This window comes from Lissotriton helveticus, chromosome 8 (genome assembly GCF_964261635.1).
Source record: "Lissotriton helveticus chromosome 8, aLisHel1.1, whole genome shotgun sequence".
In the NCBI taxonomy this organism is placed as follows: domain Eukaryota; kingdom Metazoa; phylum Chordata; class Amphibia; order Caudata; family Salamandridae; genus Lissotriton; species Lissotriton helveticus.
The window spans coordinates 587,039,602-587,064,835 of record NC_136069.1 but is presented as its reverse complement, the minus strand read 5'-3'; the positions used below and the strand labels follow the sequence as shown (position 1 = coordinate 587,064,835).

At 44.1% G+C, this 25,234-nt stretch overlaps 1 protein-coding gene across 1 annotated transcript in view; it reads left to right on the top strand.

Moving 5' to 3' along the window:
- The window catches only part of KLHL1 (kelch like family member 1), a 1,526,090-nt gene that overhangs the window by 527,516 nt on the left and 973,340 nt on the right, over positions 1–25,234 (top strand). The window contains exon 3 of the mRNA XM_078657414.1: positions 8,709–8,845. Within this exon, the coding sequence (XP_078513540.1) occupies positions 8,709–8,845 (137 nt within the window). The remainder of the gene's footprint in view (positions 1–8,708; positions 8,846–25,234) is intronic.

Below are 25,234 nucleotides of genomic sequence, written 5' to 3'. Positions count from 1 at the left end.
AAAATACATACAATGATAAAAGTTGACTAAACGTGCTCAACTGGTGTTTCTAAACTACGCCTACCCCGGTGTACCTAACCTAATCCTAGTACGTGGGAAGGAGTAAGTGAGATATAGTTTTAGTTAAGATAGTTTTGCCAAGAATCTGAATCAAGAATTCTCTAAGGATCTAATCAGCTCCGTACCTTGGTTATAGAATGAAGGCGGTCTTGTATCTCTTTCTCGGGACTCGATCTCCCAGCAACCCGCAAGGGTGACTGGAAACACTGGAGCTGGATTTCTCGGCAGGAGAAAAGACAGCGTCTTTCTCAGTGCGTCAGTGGGAGGGTCTGCTTCCTTCAGCAATTGTTTCAGCAGGGCGTCGGGTAAGTAGATAGCCGATCTGCTCCAAACCACTGTGTGTTTGCTAAGGCAGATGTCGGTATTTTTATACCTGCAAGGTGCCGAGTTTGACGTAAGGTTGGACATTCTATTCTTTTCTATTCTATAGGTTTTGTTGAGCGCGACAGCTGCCCCAGCAACGGGGCGTCCCGGCGCTAAGAACCATAGCACACCTACTGGGGAGGGGATAGGGAGAGTGAAGGTGACAGTAATGGAAAGAGGTGAGTTTTTATAGCTTTGCGAAAAGCAGACAGGTTGTCGAGGCAGCGGATGTGGGGGGGCAGGGAGTTCAACATTTTGCTCTCAAAAGTCTAAAGGAACGCCCCCCAATCCGGCAAAGCCTCATGCGAGGGACCACTACTAAGTGTTGACCCATGGACCGAAGATTGCGTTGGGGGGTGTAGGGTGTTAACAGCAATTGAAGGAGTTTGGGGCCATCAGTTTTAAGGATTTTAAAAGCCGTGGTAAGGGCCTTAAACTGAATGCGAGCTTCCACAGGAAGCCAGTGGAGTCTCTGTATAGTGGCTCTAGCAGAGCATCTTCTGGGAAGGCCTACAATTGCCCTGGCCGCTGAGTTCTGGATTCGCTGAAACCTGGTTGTCTCGGCTTTGTTGGCGCCTAATAAAAGGACGCTTGCATAATCCAGCCAGGCAAGAATGCTGGATTGGACAATGAGCTGCCGTGTTTTGGGGTCAAAGAAGCCTAAAATGGGGTTAAGGCTTCTTAGCAACCCAATGCATGTAGCTGCTACTTTTGTAGTATGTGTTTGGTAATTCAGCGCGGAATCTAGCCATACTCCCAAGTTTTTGACCACAGATTTGGGAGGGGGGTGGGACCCAACAAGGGGGGCCACCAATGGTCGTTCCAGCACCCGGTGTTCTTGCCCAAGAGTAGCACCTCGGTTTTTCCTGCATTCAGTTGAAGGCAGTTTGCAGTCATCCAATTAGCAACGGCCGCCAACCCATCCCTAAATCTTGTGGCAGTGGCCGAGGGCACCTCCGTGAGGGTGATAACCAGCTGTGTGTCGTCAGCATACGACACCAGCATGAGGTCCCATTCTTTAGCCACTGCCGCAAGGGGTTGCATATACAAATTAAAAAGGGATTGGCTGAGGGCAGAGCCCTGCGGGACTCCCTGGCCAATGGCATGTGATTGAGAGATAAAAGGGGGGCTGACACGCGAAAAGATCTGCTCGTGAGGAACGATCGAAACCATTCCAATGCCCGATCACTGATCCCGATGCTTTCCAGCCGGCTCAGTAGGATATGACGTCACTAAGGACTTGCAGTTCTTTCAGGACTCCAGGAGTTCTTGGACAAATCAAAACAGAAGCAGGGGGAATTCCCAGGCTGCTGGAGGCTTGGTTTGTTTACAGAACACGTTGTACTTTCCAGGAGTCTATGGGAGTAGCCTTGCCCTATTTGGACTGCATTGGCTATGACTAAATATGGATATGATTCTTATGCCTTTATAAGGATATGATTTGTTATAACCACAAAAGGGCATAAATCGGGGATATTTAAATAGGGTCCTAGATACGTTTACAACAGTATTAGCACTTCATATACATACTGGAACTATAGCACCTTATGCTTTCACATTCATGCATTGCCTGAACTAAATAGTCATCATTTGGAATCCTTCCGGTTCCATCTCAAAATAAATCCAAGAAAAAGTAAGAACCCCCTGTCTTACAAAAGTTCAAAGAAATGGTAAAAAACTATTCAAAGTTTTTTTTCCATTAACAAACCGATTGGCGTAATACTTCTCTGTATTCTCAATTCCCTTCATTACTAATCCATAGGAAAACAATGGTCTTGGCAAGTAATTCTAGGATCTGTATAGCAATGTCTTGGGTGGAAAAAGCATTCAATTGTGATTGTATAGCAAAGAAACCATGTTCCAGGAAGGAAGTTATCCCCAGATAACTAAGATAGCTGTTGCCTCTGCAGGCTATGCAAGACTTAGTGGACTGCAGGGATCTCTATTTCATTGGCAAGACACTGCCATGAAGTGCATTCTGTGTTTGTGCGCAACCAATGTCCAGACAACACTGACACCCTGTAATGGCTATCAGTCCTTCCATCCCTGAAAGAAACTAAGTGCAAGAGGGTTTGAAATATCAATCCCTCACGCTCGTTCAGTACCAAGCAGTAGACATTGTCTCTAGAGTTATTTCCTTACAGGTATCTGCACTTCTGCTGGTACAAGACAATGCAAGTTAGTGGCATTGCTCCCACTCTACCAAACCCTAAATGAGATCCTTAATGTTGTTGTTTCAATAGCTCTTATTTAGAGAGAGTCAAGTAAGGTATATAAGTGTGAACTTGAAGGGGGCAGTCAGTTTACATATTCTGATATTTGTTGAACATGCTATAAGGGATGTGTGTCAGGCCAGTTCCAGTCTATACTATTAGATTTCCCTCTACTCTCATGTAGTGCATGTATAGAAACATCCCCTTTAGGAGGTAGAAGCATAAAAGTGTTCCGTGAATATATCTCAAACTTACCTGGAAGAGATCCATGTTAGGAATACATACTACCTGTAAGAGACTACAGGCATTTTACTAGATTCTCCTCACCTTCCCTCGAGTAAGCATACACATAATGGAACTGTTCTAGTGTCATTGTAATATTTTATTAGATGCCAAACTAGTGCTGAGTATATGCAAATTTACAGTAGCAAATATTACAATAATCTGCAGCAGTAAACTGTAAAGAGGTAACGCTATTGTCTAGAATTCCTTTCCTTTTAAATCTTTGCTACTTAGAATGATTGCCTAAGTGCTACAAATGAGAGAGGTGTGGTACATTATTTTATATTTGTTTAGTACATGTAGGCTGCCCTGTGCCCAATGGATTGGTTCTATCTTTGGAAACCCAGCTTGGTATCAGCCAGTGTCCTTGGTGGTTGAGAAATGAGCCCCCTGAAGTCTAATAGGCACCTCTGTCTGAGAGAGCTAAAGCTATTGTATGTGTACTATAGTGCAGATCTATCATGAAAACATGTTCTGTGTTTACTGACAAAGGGGTCGATTAGGATGTTGGTCAGAAGGGCTCTGAATCATCTTTCAAGTTTGCTGAATCAGAGCGGGAGCCCTTGTTTCCAACCGGTTTATTCCCAGTTCCGAACGACCAAGTACGATGCCTGGAAACCAATAGGGCTGACCGAATCGGTTCCAAAAGGCAAACGGATATGTTGAGCCTTTCCGGAGCTGATTCGTTGAGCTCTGTGAACTTGGTTTCCGAACGAGCAAGTACAATGACCGATTCGGACAACCTTTCTGATTCGGTTTGCCTAGAACAAAACGATTCAGAAAAGGGGGTGGTGATGAACAGAGTGTCTGAATTAAGCAGACCACTCTTACCCAGTCCAAAGATCAGGGCTTGATCCATCACCGTTATTTATCTCACTGCCCCATCCCAGCTCAGAACCTGGCTATATGCAAATTAGTCTGTCCCTGGCCCAGTGCATCATGGGAACAGGGCAGACCAAACTACCAAGCCAATTCTTCACCAGAAAGGAGACAAGCTACCGGGGACCGGTTTCTGGCATTTCAGCCTCTTCGGCCCGGCTTGCTTGAATCCTGATGGAGCAGTGAGAAAGGGACTCATGTCTGAGTATACCCTGCCACACCTATAGTGGCCAAAAACGATTCAGGAAAGGGGGTGGTGATGAACAGAGTGTCTGAATTAAGCAGACCACTCTTACCCAGTCCAAAGATCAGGGCTTGATCCATCACCGTTATTTATCTCACTGCCCCATCCCAGCTCAGAACCTGGCTATATGCAAATTAGTCTGTCCCTGGCCCAGTGCATCATGGGAACAGGGCAGACCAAACTACCAAGCCAATTCTTCACCAGAAAGGAGACAAGCTACCGGGGACCGGTTTCTGGCATTTCAGCCTCTTCGGCCCGGCTTGCTTGAATCCTGATGGAGCAGTGAGAAAGGGACTCATGTCTGAGTATACCCTGCCACACCTATAGTGGCCAAAAACGATTCAGAAAAGGGGGTGGTGATGAACAGAGTGTCTGAATTAAGCAGACCACTCTTACCCAGTCCAAAGATCAGGGCTTGATCCATCACCGTTATTTATCTCACTGCCCCATCCCAGCTCAGAACCTGGCTATATGCAAATTAGTCTGTCCCTGGCCCAGTGCATCATGGGAACAGGGCAGACCAAACTACCAAGCCAATTCTTCACCAGAAAGGAGACAAGCTACCGGGGACCGGTTTCTGGCATTTCAGCCTCTTCGGCCCGGCTTGCTTGAATCCTGATGGAGCAGTGAGAAAGGGACTCATGTCTGAGTATACCCTGCCACACCTATAGTGGCCAAAAACGATTCAGAAAAGGGGGAGGGTATACTCAGATGTGAGTCCCTTGCTCATTGCACCATCAGGATTCAAGCAAGCCGGGCCGAAGACGCCTGAAATGGCAGAAACCGGTCCCCGGAAGCTTGTTTCCTTCCCAGTGTAAGAATTGGCTTTTGTAGTCTGGTCTGCCCTGTTCCCATGATGCACTGGGCCAGGGACAGACTAATTTGCATACAGCCAGGTTCTGAAACTGGGATGGTGCAATGAGCTAAAAAACGGTGTTGGATCTAGCCCTGATCTCTTGACTGGGTGAGAGTACTCTGCTTAATTCAGAGACTCTGTCCATCACCACCCCTTGTTGTAAATAATTTTGTCCACCCTAAGCGTGGAAGGGTATACTCAGATGTGAGTCCCTTGCTCATTGCACCATCAGGATTCAAGCAAGCCGGGCCGAAGACGCCTGAAATGGCAGAAACCGGTCCCCGGAAGCTTGTTTCCTTCCCAGTGTAAGAATTGGCTTTTGTAGTCTGGTCTGCCCTGTTCCCATGATGCACTGGGCCAGGGACAGACTAATTTGCATACAGCCAGGTTCTGAAACTGGGATGTGCAATGAGCTAAAAAACGGTGTTGGATCTAGCCCTGATCTCTTGACTGGGTGAGAGTACTCTGCTTAATTCAGAGACTCTGTCCATCACCACCCCTTGTTGTAAATAATTTTGTCCACCCTAAGCGTGGAAGGGTATACTCAGATGTGAGTCCCTTGCTCATTGCACCATCAGGATTCAAGCAAGCCGGGCCGAAGACGCCTGAAATGGCAGAAACCGGTCCCCGGAAGCTTGTTTCCTTCCCAGTGTAAGAATTGGCTTTTGTAGTCTGGTCTGCCCTGTTCCCATGATGCACTGGGCCAGGGACAGACTAATTTGCATACAGCCAGGTTCTGAAACTGGGATGGTGCAATGAGCTAAAAAACGGTGTTGGATCTAGCCCTGATCTCTTGACTGGGTGAGAGTACTCTGCTTAATTCAGAGACTCTGTCCATCACCACCCCTTGTTGTAAATAATTTTGTCCACCCTAAGCGTGGAAGGGTATACTCAGATGTGAGTCCCTTGCTCATTGCACCATCAGGATTCAAGCAAGCCGGGCCGAAGACGCCTGAAATGGCAGAAACCGGTCCCCGGAAGCTTGTTTCCTTCCCAGTGTAAGAATTGGCTTTTGTAGTCTGGTCTGCCCTGTTCCCATGATGCACTGGGCCAGGGACAGACTAATTTGCATACAGCCAGGTTCTGAAACTGGGATGGTGCAATGAGCTAAAAAACGGTGTTGGATCTAGCCCTGATCTCTTGACTGGGTGAGAGTACTCTGCTTAATTCAGAGACTCTGTCCATCACCACCCCTTGTTGTAAATAATTTTGTCCACCCTAAGCGTGGAAGGGTATACTCAGATGTGAGTCCCTTGCTCATTGCACCATCAGGATTCAAGCAAGCCGGGCCGAAGACGCCTGAAATGGCAGAAACCGGTCCCCGGAAGCTTGTTTCCTTCCCAGTGTAAGAATTGGCTTTTGTAGTCTGGTCTGCCCTGTTCCCATGATGCACTGGGCCAGGGACAGACTAATTTGCATACAGCCAGGTTCTGAAACTGGGATGGTGCAATGAGCTAAAAAACGGTGTTGGATCTAGCCCTGATCTCTTGACTGGGTGAGAGTACTCTGCTTAATTCAGAGACTCTGTCCATCACCACCCCTTGTTGTAAATAATTTTGTCCACCCTAAGCGTGGAAGGGTATACTCAGATGTGAGTCCCTTGCTCATTGCACCATCAGGATTCAAGCAAGCCGGGCCGAAGACGCCTGAAATGGCAGAAACCGGTCCCCGGAAGCTTGTTTCCTTCCCAGTGTAAGAATTGGCTTTTGTAGTCTGGTCTGCCCTGTTCCCATGATGCACTGGGCCAGGGACAGACTAATTTGCATACAGCCAGGTTCTGAAACTGGGATGGTGCAATGAGCTAAAAAACGGTGTTGGATCTAGCCCTGATCTCTTGACTGGGTGAGAGTACTCTGCTTAATTCAGAGACTCTGTCCATCACCACCCCTTGTTGTAGAACAAAACGGCTGCAAGAATTGGTCTTTGGGAGCCCATAGAAGGCCCCCCTTCACCCGGGGTGCTCCAAATCGAGCCAGTGGGGGTACCCATGGGTCCCCCCTTCCCAACCATGCACGGTGTAGCAGGATCCATGGGGTGCATGCCACAGGGTGTACGTTTTTCCCTCCACCACCCCTTTCTTTAATGGGAGCCTGCATTCACATTCGGAACACAGGCTCCCTTTGACGTCAATGGGAGTCCAACTGAATCGGATCCGGATGCATCCTACTTGTTTGGTCAGACTCCCCTGATCTGAGTTGCACGAAATGCATCCTAGGACCAATTCAGTCAGCATGCCTTCCGAACGAGATTGAAATTGGCCATATAGTATGAGAATCTATCTCCTGTGAATTCATACAGTCTTATCTTTAAATATCTATATAAAAGATAACTAGACCAAAGATAGAACATTGCAATTTTTTAAGATATATGAACTAAAAGCACACTATCATAGATAATAATAAACATATTGTTATGCTATATTGTCATCAGAGCTTGATTTATGCTGTGTTTTTTCGGTGCTCGGCACTGGCACTTAATTTTAAGCTCTTGTTTATCAGAGTACAGGACATGGTGACACTCTCAGTCTATTTTCAGACTCAGTCTATTTTCAGCACTGCATCAATATGTTGCAATGCATAGTATTAGCCCCTTCCACGTGGGGATAATTCCCCCACAGAGCGAGGGGAAGGGGCTGCGCTCGGCCCTGCAGTGCTTGTGACGAGCCCAGATCGTCATGCTGCACAGTGGGGCTGTGCTGCTCATGACGAGCTGAGATGGCCACGACTCCGCCCACTCCTGTAGAACGCCCGCACAGGAGGGGAATTAGCCCCACGTGGGCGTTCCGCGGCAGTCATGACTAGCTGAGCTCGTCATAAGCGTTGAAGAGGTTACAAAATGATAACACTTGGACTTCCAGGCCATCCCTACAGCCTGGGCGAACCTGTAGTAGTACAATATGTCACACTTGTTTAGTGTGATAGTTAATAGGAAATGCTGGCGCTGTCATTAGGTAGCAGTGGCAGGAGCTGTGGCTGGTGCAATAGAAGCAGAATACCTTGAGTCCAGGCAATTACATTTTTACAAATTAAGCACGGATTGTAGTAATGCAACAAAACTAATGGACAAAAGCTATATTTAATCTGATGCAATTGGAAATAAACAAATGGTGGGCAGGTGAATGTCAGAAACAATATTAATAATGTGTAAACATTCTACAGAAGTGTGACAATGTCACCAGACAGTATTTCCCTTTCATATTTTGCAAGATTGTGTATAATACACAAATATAAAATACCTATTTCCTTCATAGAAATGCTACTGCTGTCACATGTGAAATATGGCAACCCAGAAAACGGTCCTCCTATTATAAGTAGGGTAAAGTGTTGTAAATGTATCCATAGTTGTAACTGTTACTGTCCTTGAAACCCATGGCTGGCCAGCAAAGAGGTACTACTACTATACGATTATTGTATAACAGTCCTGAAAAACGGAATTGCCACTGTCTCTTAAAAAAACTTACTAGCCCTAGCGATGTAAGTTCTTAGTCATAGCGAGCCTATTGATATGTGTCAGTAATAACGCAAACCTTACATGATGGTCCTGAAGAATTATTTACCTGGACAATCTGCTAGCTACCTTCATAATGACTTTACATATGTCGTCTGGTCTATGCTCCAAACTTTTGAGTTCCAGGAGGATTTTGTTTTTTTCAGCACCGATTTATTCTCTTAATTTCTAATGATTCATGTTAGTAGCTTAAAATAAAGAAAATACAGTTACAAATGGCATGATAATGTGGTGCTTTATGTGAGATAGGACACTAAGGTACCAATATTGCATTGCATTAATAAGTCAATCCCTTCTTTTGTAGGCTTGTTTTAAGTGCAGTGTCGGATTACTTTGCTGCCATGTTTACAAGTGATGTTTGTGAAGCGAAACAAGAAGAAATAAAAATGGAAGGCATTGACTCAGGAGCGCTCTGGGATCTTGTTCAGTTTGCGTATACAGGTATGTATTTATTTCTGTTAAAAAATGGGAAGAGGTATGCAAGCTAATACATTAAAGTAGTATGTTTCCTACATGAAAAACACATGCTTAGTTGTATGCAAAACATTTACAGCGTTCATTTATTGACTATTCTTATACCACTGCCATTCCCTTGTCTTTCTTATCCTACCCAGTAGCACGTATGGTGCAATTGTGACAAGGCATTTTTTTTTATAAATGCAGGGAAATATAACTTGGAAAAGGGGCAGTTTGTGGTCATGTCTGACTATTGGAAATATCAGTCAAATTGAAGCAAGAATCCTACTTAAACAGAAAAATCCCTGAAAATCTGGTCAATGATGGGCCTATAAAGTGCAACAGGGTACACATGCTGGACCTCAGACACCAGCTCTGCACTACATTTCTGGACCTATGGATACTCTATAAGGAAGAACTTCCTCACTGCTGAAAGGACTGAAGGACTGCTTCCTTGCAGTGCTGACCTGCTGCCCTGTTGCCTTGGTGAGAAGGACTGGACCTACATCTGTTAAACGCAGGACCACCCAAGTGACTCCAAGCGCTGGTTGGCTGGCTTCTTTACTTGAGCCTCAGGGACAAAAGGATCCAACAACCTTGTCGACCCATCTCTTCAGATTGTCTCTACTAAATACCTTATTCGTTCTGATGTAGGCAGAGTCACAACACAAAGGCAGTGGGAGTTGGTATCTCGTATGTCAGATTTGAGAAGCCAAGAAGCACAAGTGATGTTGAAATTCCCCGCGGCGTTGAGGGTGGTGTGGAGACATAAAACGCATAATTTTACCTCCACTCAGGAGGTTGATAGTTTTCTAACTAACATGAAAGACGCTCAACGCTAGGCATTCCTTGCTCATAACAGGGTTAGTAATTCTAAGATCGCTTCTGGTATTCTGCACTTGCCCTCCTCCATCTCCCTGTTTGGGAAAAAAAAAAAAATATATATAAAATAGGGGAAATGTAGAAGATTAGGTCAAGATTAGGATAATTGAGAGCGATAGACCAGATATAGATAATGGTAGGAACACATAGGGTAGTTTGATGCGTAGATATATTAGTACTAGTCAACACCGGAGTAAATTAAAAAAAAACGTAATATTATATGTAAAAAAAAATCCAAAAATGCGTGTGTATTTGGCAGAGCTGGAGGTTTCCTCCTTCCGCATGTTTATAGTTAACATGGGCACTGGTATTATATAGTTCTCACACACTTAGAGGCAGAATCTAAGTCTGGGTGAGGGCTTTCAATGGTGATATATTCGCCAAGGCTCACAAGGGGGGGTTCCTCAAGGGGGGTGGTGGGGGTGGGGTTGATAAAGAGAAAAATTATTCCTCACATAACCATGAAAACCACTAAGAATATGAAGCAACGTTTCAGTAGGAAAAATATTAGGGTCAGCCCTGAGCCTTCCATAAGATATCCATCCTCATGACAAGTGCATCTAATAAAATAAAAATAGTAAGTTGGAATGTCAATGGGCTGAGGGAGAGTAGGACATTCACTAGAATCTGTGAGTTCTTGAATAAATCAAAGGCCCACATCTGTCTTTTAGAAGAAACTCATCTTGAGCAACAAGAATGCAAGGCAGTTTTTAGAAATCAAAGGTGGATCCAGGATCTGCTCTGCTCCAACCAAAGTGGAAATAATAGAGGAGTGGCGATGATTGTCTGTGTTAATAGCAGGATTAGAGTAGAGAAGTACGAGGCTGATTGTTCAGGTAGATGGTTGACTGCATCTCTAGTCGTATATAGTTTACGGTTGGCCTGTGCAGTATATTACGGGCCTAATCGAGATTCTCCAGAGCCTCTACTGAGCCTGAAATCTAGTCTCTCTGATTTGAATATACCTATCATTCTGGGAGGTGATTTTAATTTGGTCTTTGATGCAACCCTAGACCGCACCTCCAGGTCAATTTTTACTCCTCCACATAAATCAAAAACAGAGCTCAAAAATATCATGAAAGATTTTAATCTATTAGATGTTTGGAGGATTAAAAGTGGTACAAGCAGATATTATTAGTTTTATGGCCATAGATACAGGCATCACTCACAAATAGACTTTTTCCTCATAGACCAATATTATTCTCGGCGGTTGATTCTATATCATACATCCCAGCATTGTTATCAGACCATTCAATGGTAGAATTAACGATTAAGCTCAGGCAGGGAGCACAAGCAAGACGGTGGACCCTTGATAGATCCATACTCCTAAAAGAGGAGGTAAAAGACGATCTTGTGAAGCAGGCAGTCAAATATTTTAGGTTTAATAGTGGTACTGCATCTGACCAAATTGTTTGGGAAGCATTTAAGTCTTACTTGAGAGGTGTTTTTACCACTATTATAATTGAGAGAAATAAGGTTAGCAGAAAAGCGGAAAAAGATTCTCTCTTCAAGTTAAAACAGAAAGAATAGCAATTACAGAAGGCCTCATTAGATCAGCAGACTAATTTGGCTGTTATACAGAGTGAGCTAGATTGCTTAAAGGCCAAATATCAGGCTAATCTCGACAAAATGATTAAAGATAGGTGGGATGCAAGTAAACTGCAGAACTTCCTTTATGGAGAAAAATGTGGACACCTCCTTGCATGGAAGGCTAGGTCGGATAGGGTTAGAAACCAAATCAGAGGATTAAAGATGCACAGTACAGGGGCCCTATCGTATGATAATGACCAGATCTTGGAAGAAGCTAAATTATTCATGCAAAATCTTTATACAGAGAGTAATGTTTTTTCAACTCAAAGAACAGTAAACTCGTTAAAGCGGCTTGATGTTCCACAGCTAACAGAGGCAGATAGTGCCTTTTTGAGTTCAGCCATTAAAGAGGGAGAGGTATACAATCAGATAAAAAGAATGGCCAAGGGAAAGGAAGCTGGCCCAGAAGGGCTTCCTGTAGAAATATATCAAATAGGCTCTAATATAGTTGTCCCTGTTCTCACGACCTTATTTAATAAAATACAATTGACAAGTGAGAATACTCCATAAACTTGGTCAGAGGCCACAGTTACTCTGATATGAAGCCTAATAAAGATCCTCTGATCATTGAGTCCTATAGGCCAATCTCGCTGCTAAATACTGATTATAAAATCTTTGCAGGGGTTTTGGCGGCGAGATTGGCTAAAGTTATTAAATCTGTGGTACACGAGGATCAGAGGGGCTTTATGACTGGTAGGCAGTTGAATGAACTGACCTTCCAGGATATTGCTGCTATAAATGTTGCTACCGATAAGAAATCCCCCTTGACCATTGTAGCAATTGAGGCCGCCAAGGCTTTTGACCAAGTCAATTGGTCTTATCTAAGGGAGGTACTAACTGGATTTGGTCTTCCGATAAACTTCATATCGTCGATAAGAGCACTCTACTCTAATCCCAAGGCTAGAATTCTCGTGAATGGTCTCTTTACGGATTGGGTCCGAATATCACGTGGTACCAGACAGGGATGTCCCCTCTCCCCGTTATGGTTTAATTTGTATATTGAACCTTTTGTTATTCAGTTAAGATCAGACTCTTTGATTAAACCCTTTAACATCGCAGAACTAGCCTTAAAATTAGCTTTATATGCAGATGATCTTTTAATGTTTACTTCCAACCCAGAAGAGGCAATCCCTCGACTTTTTGACCAGGCAGAAGCATTTGGTGAAATCTCGGGCTTTAAAATAAATAAAGAAAAAACTGAGATTATGAAGTTGGTTCAGGAGGTGGTGCTTTCCGACGCAAAGTCACGGATGAGATAGCTTGGAATACATCTGGCTCAGGATTTTACAGAGATATCTAAAATAAACCTAGACAGAGTTTATAAGGAGGTCTGCGGTCTCTTACAATGCTGGTCAGGTCTTTCGCTGAATATCTTTGGGAGAGTGAATTCAATAAAAATGGTCATCTTACCTAAGATCACCTTTTTATTCAATTCAATACCACTAATGTTTAGTCCGAAAGATATAGCTAAAATACAGGTGAAAATTGGTTCTTTCATTTGTAATACGAAATCATCAAGAATCTCTTGGAAAAAATTGAGGAGAAATTTGAAATCAGGAGGGTTAGCTTTGCCAGATATACTTATTTATTGCCACTCTTTCCACTTTAAAATTTTTGGATCAATGGCAGATAAGGCTGACACATCATCCTTAGGCCGATTATTTCAGACATTACTACATGGCATTCCTCAAGGGCATGAATACTTTCTGTTTAAGTTTGGCAACCCCAGGTTCTACAAGAAAGTGAGGTTAACGATTCTGGGGGCGGCTCTGAAGAATTGGATATTCCTTAGAAAAAAATTGGGAATCCCCTATTATGCGCCTCAGGCACCGATATGGGATTCCCCAGGGACAGCAGAGTGCCTCAAGGATCAACTATCACGTCCCCTTAAAGTAGAAGGCATAACACACTGGGGGGATCTACAAAACAACTTACAGCTCATGGATTAGGAATCCCTTTTTAGGCTGACAGGGGAAACCCTTACCAGGTTTAAGTACTGTCAGCTGTCAGGTTGGTGGGCCACTATACCATGGGCTCTCAATACATTTAATCCAAAGTTTGATTTAGTAAATAGAAAGGGGGGATGGAAAAAAGAGGTATCCTTCTGGTATGGGGCCATGATGGAGTCAGAGGGAGTGACAGAACCAGAACTTCAAAGGCTATGGGGAGGTACTGCGGCTTTGGATTATACCAACTTAAAGGATCTGTGGGTGGACCCATTTGCTATGCTAAACACAGTGGTTAAATCAGCCCCCCTCAAAAGGAATCACCTTTTCACTCTGTACAGAGCATATATATCACCTAAAAAACTAGTTAAAATTACGAGCCTAGAATATTGCTGTCCAAGGTGCAAATTTCCTGCTGCTGATGATCTTCACATGTTTGTTGTGTGCCCTAGGCTTGCTAATTATTTGTCTAAAATAGAAGAGTTTGTGGTTGAAGTACTGGATATACAATTTGTGATCACTCCAAGGATAATCCTGTTTGGGTTAGCCCTAGAGCACCATCCCAATGACATGGCGACTAAATTTATCTTCTATGTGATGACCTTAGCAAGGTGGGAAATATGCAGGGCCTGGAAGGACATGAATGCCCCTATCTTTCCAGATTGCCTGAAATATATTATATACACAAGTGAGTCTGACATGGCCTGTGATAGTACTAGCTATGATAAGATCTGGGTGGCCCTCGTGGCATGGCGGAACAGATGAGAGTATTCCAATGATTTTACCTGGGCACTGTTGGTTCTTTGTTTCCAATCTAACAAAGGGCTACCCAGTTAGAAAGGATTGGAGTGGAATAAGTAAACAGTAGAGGCTAGTGGGGTTTCCCCTTTTCTCTCTCTCTCTTCAGGTCTCAAACATCAAAGCCGGAACCTCTCAATGTAGGAGAGAGTGGGGGGTTCCATATCTAGAATGACCATTATTGGCATGTGAGGAAAAAAAATAAAATAAATAAAAACACATGCTTCGTTATATGCAAAACATTTACAGTGTTCATTTATTGACTATTCTTATACCACTGCCATTCCCTTGTCTTTCTTGTCTTTCCCAGTAGCAGGTATGGTGCAATTGTGACAAGGCATTTTTTTTTATAAATGTAGGGAAAATATAACTTGGAAAAGGGGCAGTTTGTGGTCATGTCTGACTATTGGAAATATCAGTCAAATTGAAGCCAGAATCCTACTTAAACAGACAAATCCCTGAAAATCTGGTCAATGACGGGCCTATAAAGTGCAACTGGGTATACATGCTGGACCTCAGACACCAGCTCTGCACTACATTTCTGGACCTATGGATACTCTATAAGGAAGAACTTCCTCGCTGCTGAAAGGACTGAAGGACTGCTTCCTTGCAGTGCTGACCTGCTGCCCTGTTGCCTGGGTGAGAAGGACTGTACCTACATCTGTTAAACGCAGGACCACCCAAGTGACTCCAAGTGCTGGTTGGCTGGCTTCTTTACTTGAGCCTCAGGGACAAAAGGATCCAACAACTTTGACCTCATCACCTGGACTCTTCCATCTGTGCGTCTACCCAACCAAGTGGTGCCGCCCCAGTCCCTGACCCTAACTGAGTCCCTGTAGCTGGCCCTTACTCTTTTGTGGTTGTCCTGAATGTGTGACTTTCTCTCAGTCCGGCACAACCAGATATCCACAGCTTTGTTCTTTTTGGCTCTTTTCTCACTGAAATAATTAAAATTTCTAAGCTCCTTTTCTACTGATTGGATTTTCACAATATTTTTCTTGTTTAATTTGTTAAAACTTTCTTTTTCTAGCTTGGTGTATTGTTTTTCACTTTTATTACTGTCTGAAGTGTTGCACAAATACTTTAAACATTGCCTCTAGGTTAAGCCTGACAGCTACCAGAGGGTTGAGCACAGGTTCATTTAGGGTTGGGTTCAGCCTCACCCTGACAAGGACTGTGGTTGCTGCTTAACCAGGGCTCACAACCCAGTCAAACAACAACAATTTCTTACAAATGTGCAACGCTAAATTTATTATTATCAGAAGGTTGCCTTATTTCCAGAATTTCCATGGTAATAAGTTATATTTGGGTTTGAAAAAAACTAAATTCCTCATTCTCTGAACCAAGATTTGGAAATACCCGTACACTATATGCAGGTATACATGGATGTGATAAATAATTTCTATTATGAATTTTGTGGACAGAAATTAAATATAATGTGTAGAAAAGTATACACTGCACAAATCGAAGTTTTGATCTGTGCACAAACTCCTGTTTCACCATGGATTTGCTTTTTCCCACTACTCATAATCAGACCTTGAGTGTCATTTATGGCTGCAAAAAGGTTGCGGAATCAGGCTGAATATCTTTTTGCAAGGCCTCATATTGAGTTGAAGCAATGCCTAGGTTTCATGATAATCCCAGCCCCAAGTGCACATTCTTGTATTTATTTATTTATTTATTTCTTATAAGTTTTGTATAGCGCTAGCTGGACCCAAGGGTATCAGAGCGCTTCACATCAGGTACAACAATGTGCCTTGGCGGCGAAGGCAGAATCCACATTTGAACAACTTATGAGCATTGCAAATAACATTATCATACAGATCATTAGGTCTACAGGGGGGGTTCAGTGATCTACCCCTTCAGTTCAGGTGCAGTTAAGGAAGAGGGCTTTGAGTAAAGTCTTGAATTTCGGGAAATAGGAGCCCATTATTTGCTTCTCGTAGCACGTCTCAGCACATTCCCACTTTTTTAAATGCTAATTACTGGCTGTCCAAAGTGGGAGAGCAAAATGCAGATTTGGCTTCCAATAACCTCAGGCAGACCAAAGGTATATTTGTAAAGTTACTTTTCTATAATGTCTAGAAAGATAGTCTGCATTCACCATTGAAATGGATCTGTTATAACTATTAAAAAGAGGTGTATAATTACTTTCTAGATACTCTCATTGCTGAGATACAGTATTATTACTTAATATTGCATCCCAGTGCATTCACATGGAGCAGCCAACCCAGCTACAGTGAACATTTCTGTCACTGTAAGAGCATGTTCAACATTAAACTTTTACATATTCTACTTTTAAACACCAATGTTAGAACTGGCTATTTCTGGTAGGCTAAGGCTGACGCCAAAGCCAGGCAGAAACCACCATTCTAGTCAGGGCAAGGAAGTCACACGCCAAGATAACCCCTGCTCACCCCCTTGGTAGCTTGGCACGAGCAGCAAGGCTAAACTCGGAGGCGATGTGTAAAGCATTTGCGCCAGCACACAACAGCAACAACATCCTAGGCACACCACAAAAGGAACTCCACACAAGGTTATATTAAAATAACTTTTGTATTGTCAAAACATATCAGATAGAATCACACATATACATTGTGCCAACTGGCACGGGCAATATTCACATGGGATTATGTACAGGACAGGGCCACATGGGCCACTGTCAGAATCAACACTTTGTAGATATAGAAATAGCACTTATAGAACTTAGAATAAGTATAGCAAAAAGAATAACAGTTGTAAATCACATCCAGTAACTACTGGGGACAGCTAAGTACCACCTACGCAACCCTAAACACCTTAGGAGAATGTCACGCAGGGGACCAGGACCTCACTAGGACCACCTGTACTAAAAAGAACAACCACCTAAGTATCACACAGCATTTAGGGGTCTAAGAAAGAACACATTACCCATGATGCATAAATATACATTCAGAGGAGTAGTAAAGGGAAACACATGATGCATAAACCTACACATTCAGCGGTGTTAAGAATCAAGCACATGATGCAATAAAAATACATTCAGAGGTACCAGAACAATGCAGTAGCGCAAAAGTCACATGATGTCTAAAAACATTCAGAGATGCCGGAATAACACATGATGTAAGAAATCACATTCAGAGGTGCAATAACCATACAATTGCGCAAAACCTACATAAGCCACCACCTGTGGCAGTCCCTAGGCCAGCTGGCCTTGTTGGGGCTAGAACGCCCTGAGTCTCAATGTCAGGGCGCGCTGCCATGCAGCGCCAGTCCAAGCACAAGCCTAAACGTAGCAGGTGCCCACTACTTGCTGGGCACCTGGGAACACACAAGACCTAAACGGTGCAGCTGCCCACTAATTGCTGGGCAGCTGGGAATCATCAGCAAAACTGTGGCAGGGCCCTCACTGACCCTTTGGCGCAAACTGCGCCCACTGCTGGAGCCACACAGGCTCTGGAAACACTCTACACGCGTTGGAGCCACACAGGCTCTGGCAGCTAATCCTCTCTCTGGAGCCCTCTGGCTCCTCAACACAATACCCCCTCTGAGCCTAGCAGGCTCTTAACACAAATAAGGGGTCGTTGGAGCCCTCCCTCGGGAGCTCGACATCAAGAACCTGGCCCTCGAGTCTCTCTGGACTCACAACACAAAAATGCGTGCGGGGAGTCCCTCTCGAGGGACTCAGAACAAAATGCCCCACGAGCCACTCTCAAGGCTCAAGCAACAATGGTCTCGATGGTGGGCGGCCCGCTACGATCTGGGGCCGCCCGACATGCTAGCAGCCCACGGGGGGGGCGGGCACCGGCAATGTGCCCCAATGCCCCCCTCTGCCATAACCACACCGGCCCCACTCGGCCCAGCCGGCCCCAACTCACCGGCTGCTGTTCCTGTCTCTCCGGTGTCGGGACCCGGGCAGGCTCCTTCCTCCGCTGCGGGGTCGGCCTCACTCTTCTTTCCCTCGCCGGACATTTCTCTCTCCTCGGGGCTCCTTCCAGGCCATGGGAGCCCCGCACCAGCCCGACATCTTCTTCCTTCCCCCGAGCTGCGGGGGCGGGACTTCCGGCCGGCCGCGACAGGATTGGCCGGCCGGCCGGTCAATCACTTCTGGGTCGCCGCGGGCAGCGCTGCGGCCCGATTCAGACAGGCAGGAGGGCGGCGATCACGGGGACAAAATCGAGGCTCTCGGGAATTGGCATCAAAAAGCGCTCCCAAGCGCTACATGGACACTGAAGCGCTTTAAAGCGCTAGGGGCGAAATACAGCGCTAATGGACCAGAGCAGCACTCTCCAGCGCTAGAAGGGAAAAATAAAGTGCTCCCAGCGCTAGCAATGAAATGCAGTGCTCCCAGGCACTGTAAGTTTAAAGAAAGGTCCAGCACAGTTCTTCAGGGGGAAAACAGCGCCAAAAGGTCCCCAGCAAAGTAGGACACACAGTCCAGCAACGAGGTCCTTCCAGGCAGTCCTGAAATCATAAAGAGGGAGCAGCATCGCCCCCAGCAAGAAAAGTCCTGCAAGGAATGCAGCAGGGAAAGTCCATCAGGAGTCCAGGGGCTGGGCAGGGCTCAGGGATTCCCCTGAGCCCCAGCAGCAGCACGCCTCTGGCAGAATCAAGTTAGAAACAAGAAAAATTTGGAAGGGGACACAGCCCCTTCTTATACAGTGAAACGTCTTTGAAGTCTTTGTGTAGGCAGTGTGAGAACCAGCTAGACTGGTTTAGAGGGAAGTCCCTTCAGTATCAGGGACAGAGGTGACAGTCGCCCAGCGGGGGGGGTGGAGCCAGCATTGTGGCAGGCAGGCACAGCCCTTCACTATCAGGTGCTAATCTCCTCCCACTTCCCTGGCAGCAGATGCTGCCTTTCATCCACGGGCTGACTCAGACAACCTCCTGGGGGCTCTGCAGCCCCTGTCACACTCAAACCAGACAGTCAACCCACAAGCAGGCCCAGCCAATCACGTGCCAGCAGACTCACTACACAAATATGCCAACTTCTAAAAGTGGTACTTCTAGACTAGACACAACCATGCCACATACACCATTACGCAGCGTTCAATCTCACGAGTTCGCACATATCAAACTCGACCCTGCCCTCCCCACACATCAGGAACTACCATGGGCATACATATTCCCCATTCATTCCTATGGGAGGGCAGGTCACTCACCACACATACACAGAGAGCACACGCACTTTACACTGTACCACAGTGAAAAAGTGCGCAGAGGCCTAGAATCACCAACCCAGGTTCCAGAAACAGGCTAGGAAAAAGCAAAAAGTTTCGGGGTGAACCTGCCAAAAGGGCCAGGTCCAACACAATCACCCTGCCTTATGGGAAATAAGGTCTACTTATGATTGACTTACAAATATTTAAGTAATGTTTAGGCCAGTCAAACGTGTCTATGCTGACATTTCAAATTAACAATTAAAAACCTGCTTAGGCAGGCAACAGATGGTAGGCCTGCAGTCATGTTTGCATTGTCACTGTAGTGGACAGCAGACTTTGTGCAAAAGCACTTTTGCCACTGGTTAGCAGGTCTAAAGTGCACAGCGTTCTATAGCCAGCAAAACTAAAGTTCAGCAAAAGGCAACCAAAATGCAGAGTGATCATGCAAAAAGGGTAAAATGTCCAAAAAAAAGATCTATAACCACCATCATCACCAAGACCCAACCCTAAACTTGTTATAATGAATAAGCAAACAGTGCTCAAGCACATGCTGCTTACTGTCTGAATCTAAGAGTCAAATAACTGTCCTCACCAAGAGGTGGTTTGGAAACAATTGTATTTCTATTTTGATATACACTTCCTGTGAGTTGCATAATTAACACGAAGAACATAGAAAGCAAATGAAAGATGTTGTTTATTATAACATTTGTTACCAAACTACGTGGATTGGACGCTCTCATTTCATTTAATTTCATTTTGGGCATTTGTAAAGCGCCTGGAAGTACGCCCACCGGCGTGTCCCCGCGCTGTGATAAGTGAGAACCAACAGTCCGCCCACCCTCCCAGTCGTCTACCTGCTAAATAAAAGAGTCTTAAGTTTTTTCCTAAAAATGGATTCAGACGGTTCTAAGCGCAGACATAAGGGCAGAGCATTCCAGTGCTTGGCCGCCAAGTATCTGAAAGATCTACCTCCCATGCGTGCCTTCCTTACTCTAGGCACCGTCAGAAGACCCGTGCAAGAGGAGCGAAGGTTGCGTGAGGGCTCATACCCAGTCACCAGACTTCTGAGCAGAGCAGGAGCCTTGCCATTCAGAATGCGGTGGCATGTGGAGAGAGATTTAAATTCCACCCTGCTGGCAACTGGGAGCCAGTGGAGCCCGTGGAGCGCTGGTTTGGAGGGAGACCTCCTGGGGAGCCTCAGTACTAAGCGGGCTGCTCTGCTTCCCTCTCCACAAAACAAAGGAACTGAGCGTACATTTTGACGGCAAACTTTTGTCAGTTTCTGAAGTGAAGGCAGTGATTGAATGAACTTAATGTGTTAATTATTTAGAACTGGTACAAAATACATTAAAATACTAACTACTACTCCATACTAGGTAAGGTGCAAGACCGTCTGCATCCAAAGAAGAGGTAAAAATCAATTTATGAACGGTTCAAAGTAATCTATGTCCGTGCAAATGTTAAAATGTAACAGGCAAAAAATCCACAACAAACACATAAAACATTTTAACAAGTAGTTTATGTATAAAATAAACTGATGCTTTCATGCTGAAGCAATTTTTACTGCTTTCGCTCGTGACTTAATAGTGGAAAATAGCAAATCCGTATACTTTGCAAAGTGAGCCAATTACATAGGGGTTCTGGTTGTCAAGCAGAAATCCAAGGGTTCCTTACAGTTTGAAATTTCATGCTTTAATAACAGCGGGTTAAATTGGGTGTGGCATGCGGGTAAAACTTTTGAGCAATAACAAAGTAGGTGAAACATGGATTCTTTCTTATAATTACAAAGCCTTCAAGTGCCAATGTCAGGTACTGCAGCTCAAGCGACATGGAATTACTTCATGGGAAGGATCCTAACTCTTGTTTGTAGGATTTTAAGCCTGGCCTCCTTACTAAGGGCAGCACTCAAATAGGGTTGCGTCTTAATTCTTTAAGACTTTGCAATTGGAGCACATTGCTGGTAGAGTTGACCATGTTCTAATCGGCTTTTCCTGAAAGGACTGTTTCTTCAGGACGGATACAACAGTGAGTTGGAGGCTATTGGGACCATATTGACATATACATCTTTCACTGCTTCTCCTAAGTACCGAGACCACGGATTGCTAAATTTTTAATAATAATCGCCTAAATTACTTTTTAGCACATCCAGTTTAGCTTGCTGAGCAGAATAATAATATTTCAGAAAGGACAATTTGTATTCATAGTCCAGCCCAGTCAGGCCAAATTCCACATGTAGCAGCGAGCATCGAGTGTATTGTGGTAGGTGAAAAAATCTTCTGCAAGTAATGCATTGTATTTTATCCAGTACAGAACTTAATCTTTTGGGTAGTCTTGATGCCTGTATGAAAGGTTTAGGTTTATGGTTTAGGTCTATTTTTATTTGCATAGTTAATTAAAACCATTGCAACATAGATTTCAAAGATTCTTAAACCATCATTATAAAAACACTTACAATTATTCATGCAGTAGAAAGTTTTATGAATCAGGAAGAAACTCAGCAAAGCAGGATAAATCACGATTTTGACAGTGCTAGCCTCTCTATTAAAAAGCTCTTGTCCTGTTCAGCCATATTCGTGTTTGCCCCATGTGCTCTACTTGCTGAATGATATCGCACTGGTGCTAGGCAGTCATGGTCAATAAGATGCCATTCAGTCCATCTGCTAATCGGCCTGCGTCTGTAGTATTTTCGGCCAGTTTTGGCATTCTCTGTTCGGCCACTCTCAAGAATTTCACAAATCTGCAGTTTAGTTGCGTATTTGATGGATTTAGGCAGGCAAGCACCGCTTGCCTTCTGGTGCCAATAACTCTTCGCTTAAATTGGTCTGTGAGAAGCAGTTGGCGTGCCTGTTGCAGTTCTTCACATAGACAAGTTACATGAAGGATGTCACCATTGTTGGCGTTACATAGCCTGCAGGTCTCATTGCCATCTTTCCTCAGCCATGGTGGTAAGTGCCCTGTGCATGGCAGAATCCCTAGTCTGTACTTTAAAAAGTTCATTTTTATTGCTTTGGGGTACCCCTGGTTGAAGTATGTTTGTGGTGTTAATGATTTGTAGGATTTTGAAGTCATCCATGCATGCAATCTTTTTGAAAATAAAGCCTTGTCCTCCAATAGGGATAGTAATTTGACATTTTTTCATACTATTTTTTGAAGTTGCTGTGCCCAAGTTGTTTGTCCCAGAGCTCTGAGAGTTCCAAGGCAGACTGAAGGTAGTTTCTTGCCTCTGAAGCGTCCCTGCTTTGTATGTCGCTCTATAGCAGAGAGTTTAGTGTGTTTGTGGTAGCGCTTCTTAGTTTATGGCAACAAATGATGTTTGCTCCATGCCTGGTTCGGTCTTGTTTTTGGAGGCTGAACTCCAATCTTATTTGTGCTGGAGATGTATAAATCAGGAGCGAGAACATTGTTCTATAGGCCTTGACCTGTATGTTGTCCAGGTCCTTGGAGAATAACAATATTTCAGAAAGGGCACTTTGTATTCATAGTCCAGCCCAGTCAAGCCAAATTCCACATGTAGCAGCGAGCATCGAGTGTATTGTGGTAGGTGAAGAAATCTTCTGCAAGTAATGCATTGTATTTTATCCAGTACAGAACTTAATTTTTTAGGGTAGTCTTGATGCCTCTATGAAAGGTTAGTATTAGCTTCATCCGTGTGACTCAAATAATGCCCTCTGCTAATGGAGGATGAAGGTTCAAATTTATTATGGACCCTCCTGCTGACTTTCTTGTTATGTGCCTTAAACGTAAACGATACACCTAAATAGTTATAGGATGTTGTTTGTGCAATAGTTAAGTCCCCTAGTCTCAAGCATAGTTTTGATTTGTCCTTATGACTCCCAGACGACCAGTTTGTTGCCTGATTGTAGCTACTTAACAGTACAAGCAAACATTGCATGGCCATTTTGGTGTGGTCCAGAATAAGTAACTTGTCGGCATATTAAATCATAGAGCGTGTGCTGATTCTCAGAGGGGTGGAGTTTGGCTTTACCAGTGTGCCGTCCGTATCAGCAATATAGAAGTTAAATAACATAGGGGCTACACGACCCTTGTTTTATGCCCCTATTTGTTGAAATTTAGGGGCTTATTTACATATATTCCTATATAAAAAGTGACACACTGGTGGCGCACAGGGCTTGTAAATAAACCCTTGGTTTGTAGTATAATTCTCTTTGCATATCTTGATGTGGATGTTGACTCCGGTCTCTGAAAAAGGGAGAGGATTGCACCAAGCAAAGTAGACGGGATTCAACAATCTGCAATCTTGGCCCAGAGTTTGTTGCAATCAATTCCATCGAAGGCCGCTGAATAGTCTATAACGCATGCAACAAGTGGCAACTGAGATTACACAGGCAAGACAAGGCAACAATGTTGTCAGTTGATGGAGAGTATTGTCTGAGACCCGTTTGATGATAGGGAATTATCTTGGCCCCAAATGCCGCAGTCTCCAGTTCTTGGAGTTAAAGTTATGCATACATTTTTGCTTCAACATTCAGTAGGGCAATCAAAAGATAATTACTTGGGATAAACTGATCCTATTTTTATAAACTGGATGAAGAATGGACCACATCCATGACCGTGGAACCGCAGCGAATAGACAGCAGTCCTCATAGACAGCAGTCCTCATAGAGGGGGTTAACAGGTCTGTTGAGAAGTCAATGTCTGATTTAAAAAATGACTCTGGTAAGCAGTTGGGGCCAGAGCTCCATTTGCTCTGATTGATTTAACTGCTTTGGGCATGTTGTCCTCATTGAAGACCTCAGTTGGTTGAATGAAAGAATCATTCACTGGATTGAGCCACTCGAGTTTACTGCTGGTTCTGCCTATTAAGTCTGCATCGGTGTAGAGGTAGCTGACTTGCTCAATCCTATTTTCCTTAGGGGGTTCAATTACTCCTCTGATAGTGTGTTTGTTACATAAGAGTTTATGTACTGCCAGATTTTGGATTTGTTATTGCGAGTCAATAGTTAATGCTCATGGAGCCATTCTGATTTCATGTAATTTGGTTTAATTTTCCACAGAAGGGCACAGTGAGCTTTTTTATAATGCTTAGTTGTGGTGCAAACAGGTTTCATGTATTTTGCTTGCATTTTCTGGTTGCTGCATTTAAAGCTGTTATGCTTTTTCTAAGCTCCACTGTGTACCACGGGCAGGAGTTGGACCCAGGATTTTAGATACTTAATGGCCCGGTTCAAATTTCCCCTAAAGCAATGGTATATTGATTCCAATATAAGGGCCCAATCAGATTGTGTGAGTCAACTTAGAATCTGCTGGATTTATAGTGAATGCTTCCATTTCTTAAGTTCGTTCTGAGAGGCCTGGATTAATTTTAAGCATCTCAGTAGCTGGTATTCTTCTTCCCTAGTGGCACTGCACTGGGTGTTTATAAGAGGCGCATAGATGGACTCTAATTTAAACTGCAACTTAAGTTAGATAGTGGCAGCTTTCTGAGCGTACCAACTCAGTAAAAATCTAACATACTTACAGTGATAGTGGGATGACAAATGTGTAATCTAGTATAGTAATGCCCCTGAAGAATGGGGAAAGTTCTTGGTGTATACAAAGGGTATTTGGCCTGATGTAACAAAGCAAGTCTATGAGATTGAAGCCATATGATCAATTCCCCTGCTGAATGGTTGTTGATATTTACAGCGTGTCTGTCTAAACATTGTGTACATTGAAGACGATGAGCACTGTGTGTCAATGTCTAGTAACTCCACATTTGTCCTTTTGACCACGTAGATGGAGGAACCCCCTGAGAGGTGACCAAAATGATCTATTTTTAAAGCTGTCTGATGCTTTCCATGAAATCCTGTTTTGGAGTCAATGTCCATATTACTTATAGGCACAAAATATCAGTATCTTAAAACAATTTGAATGCTCCGTGACCAAGAATCCTCTTTAGGCCGGCTACACGCCATGAGATAATTGTAAGACAAGAGTTGCAGGGGGAGACCTTTGTAGGCCATCTTGAATTTGTGGCACTGTGAGATCTAATGCTTGGCGATCCAGCCCCATTCTGC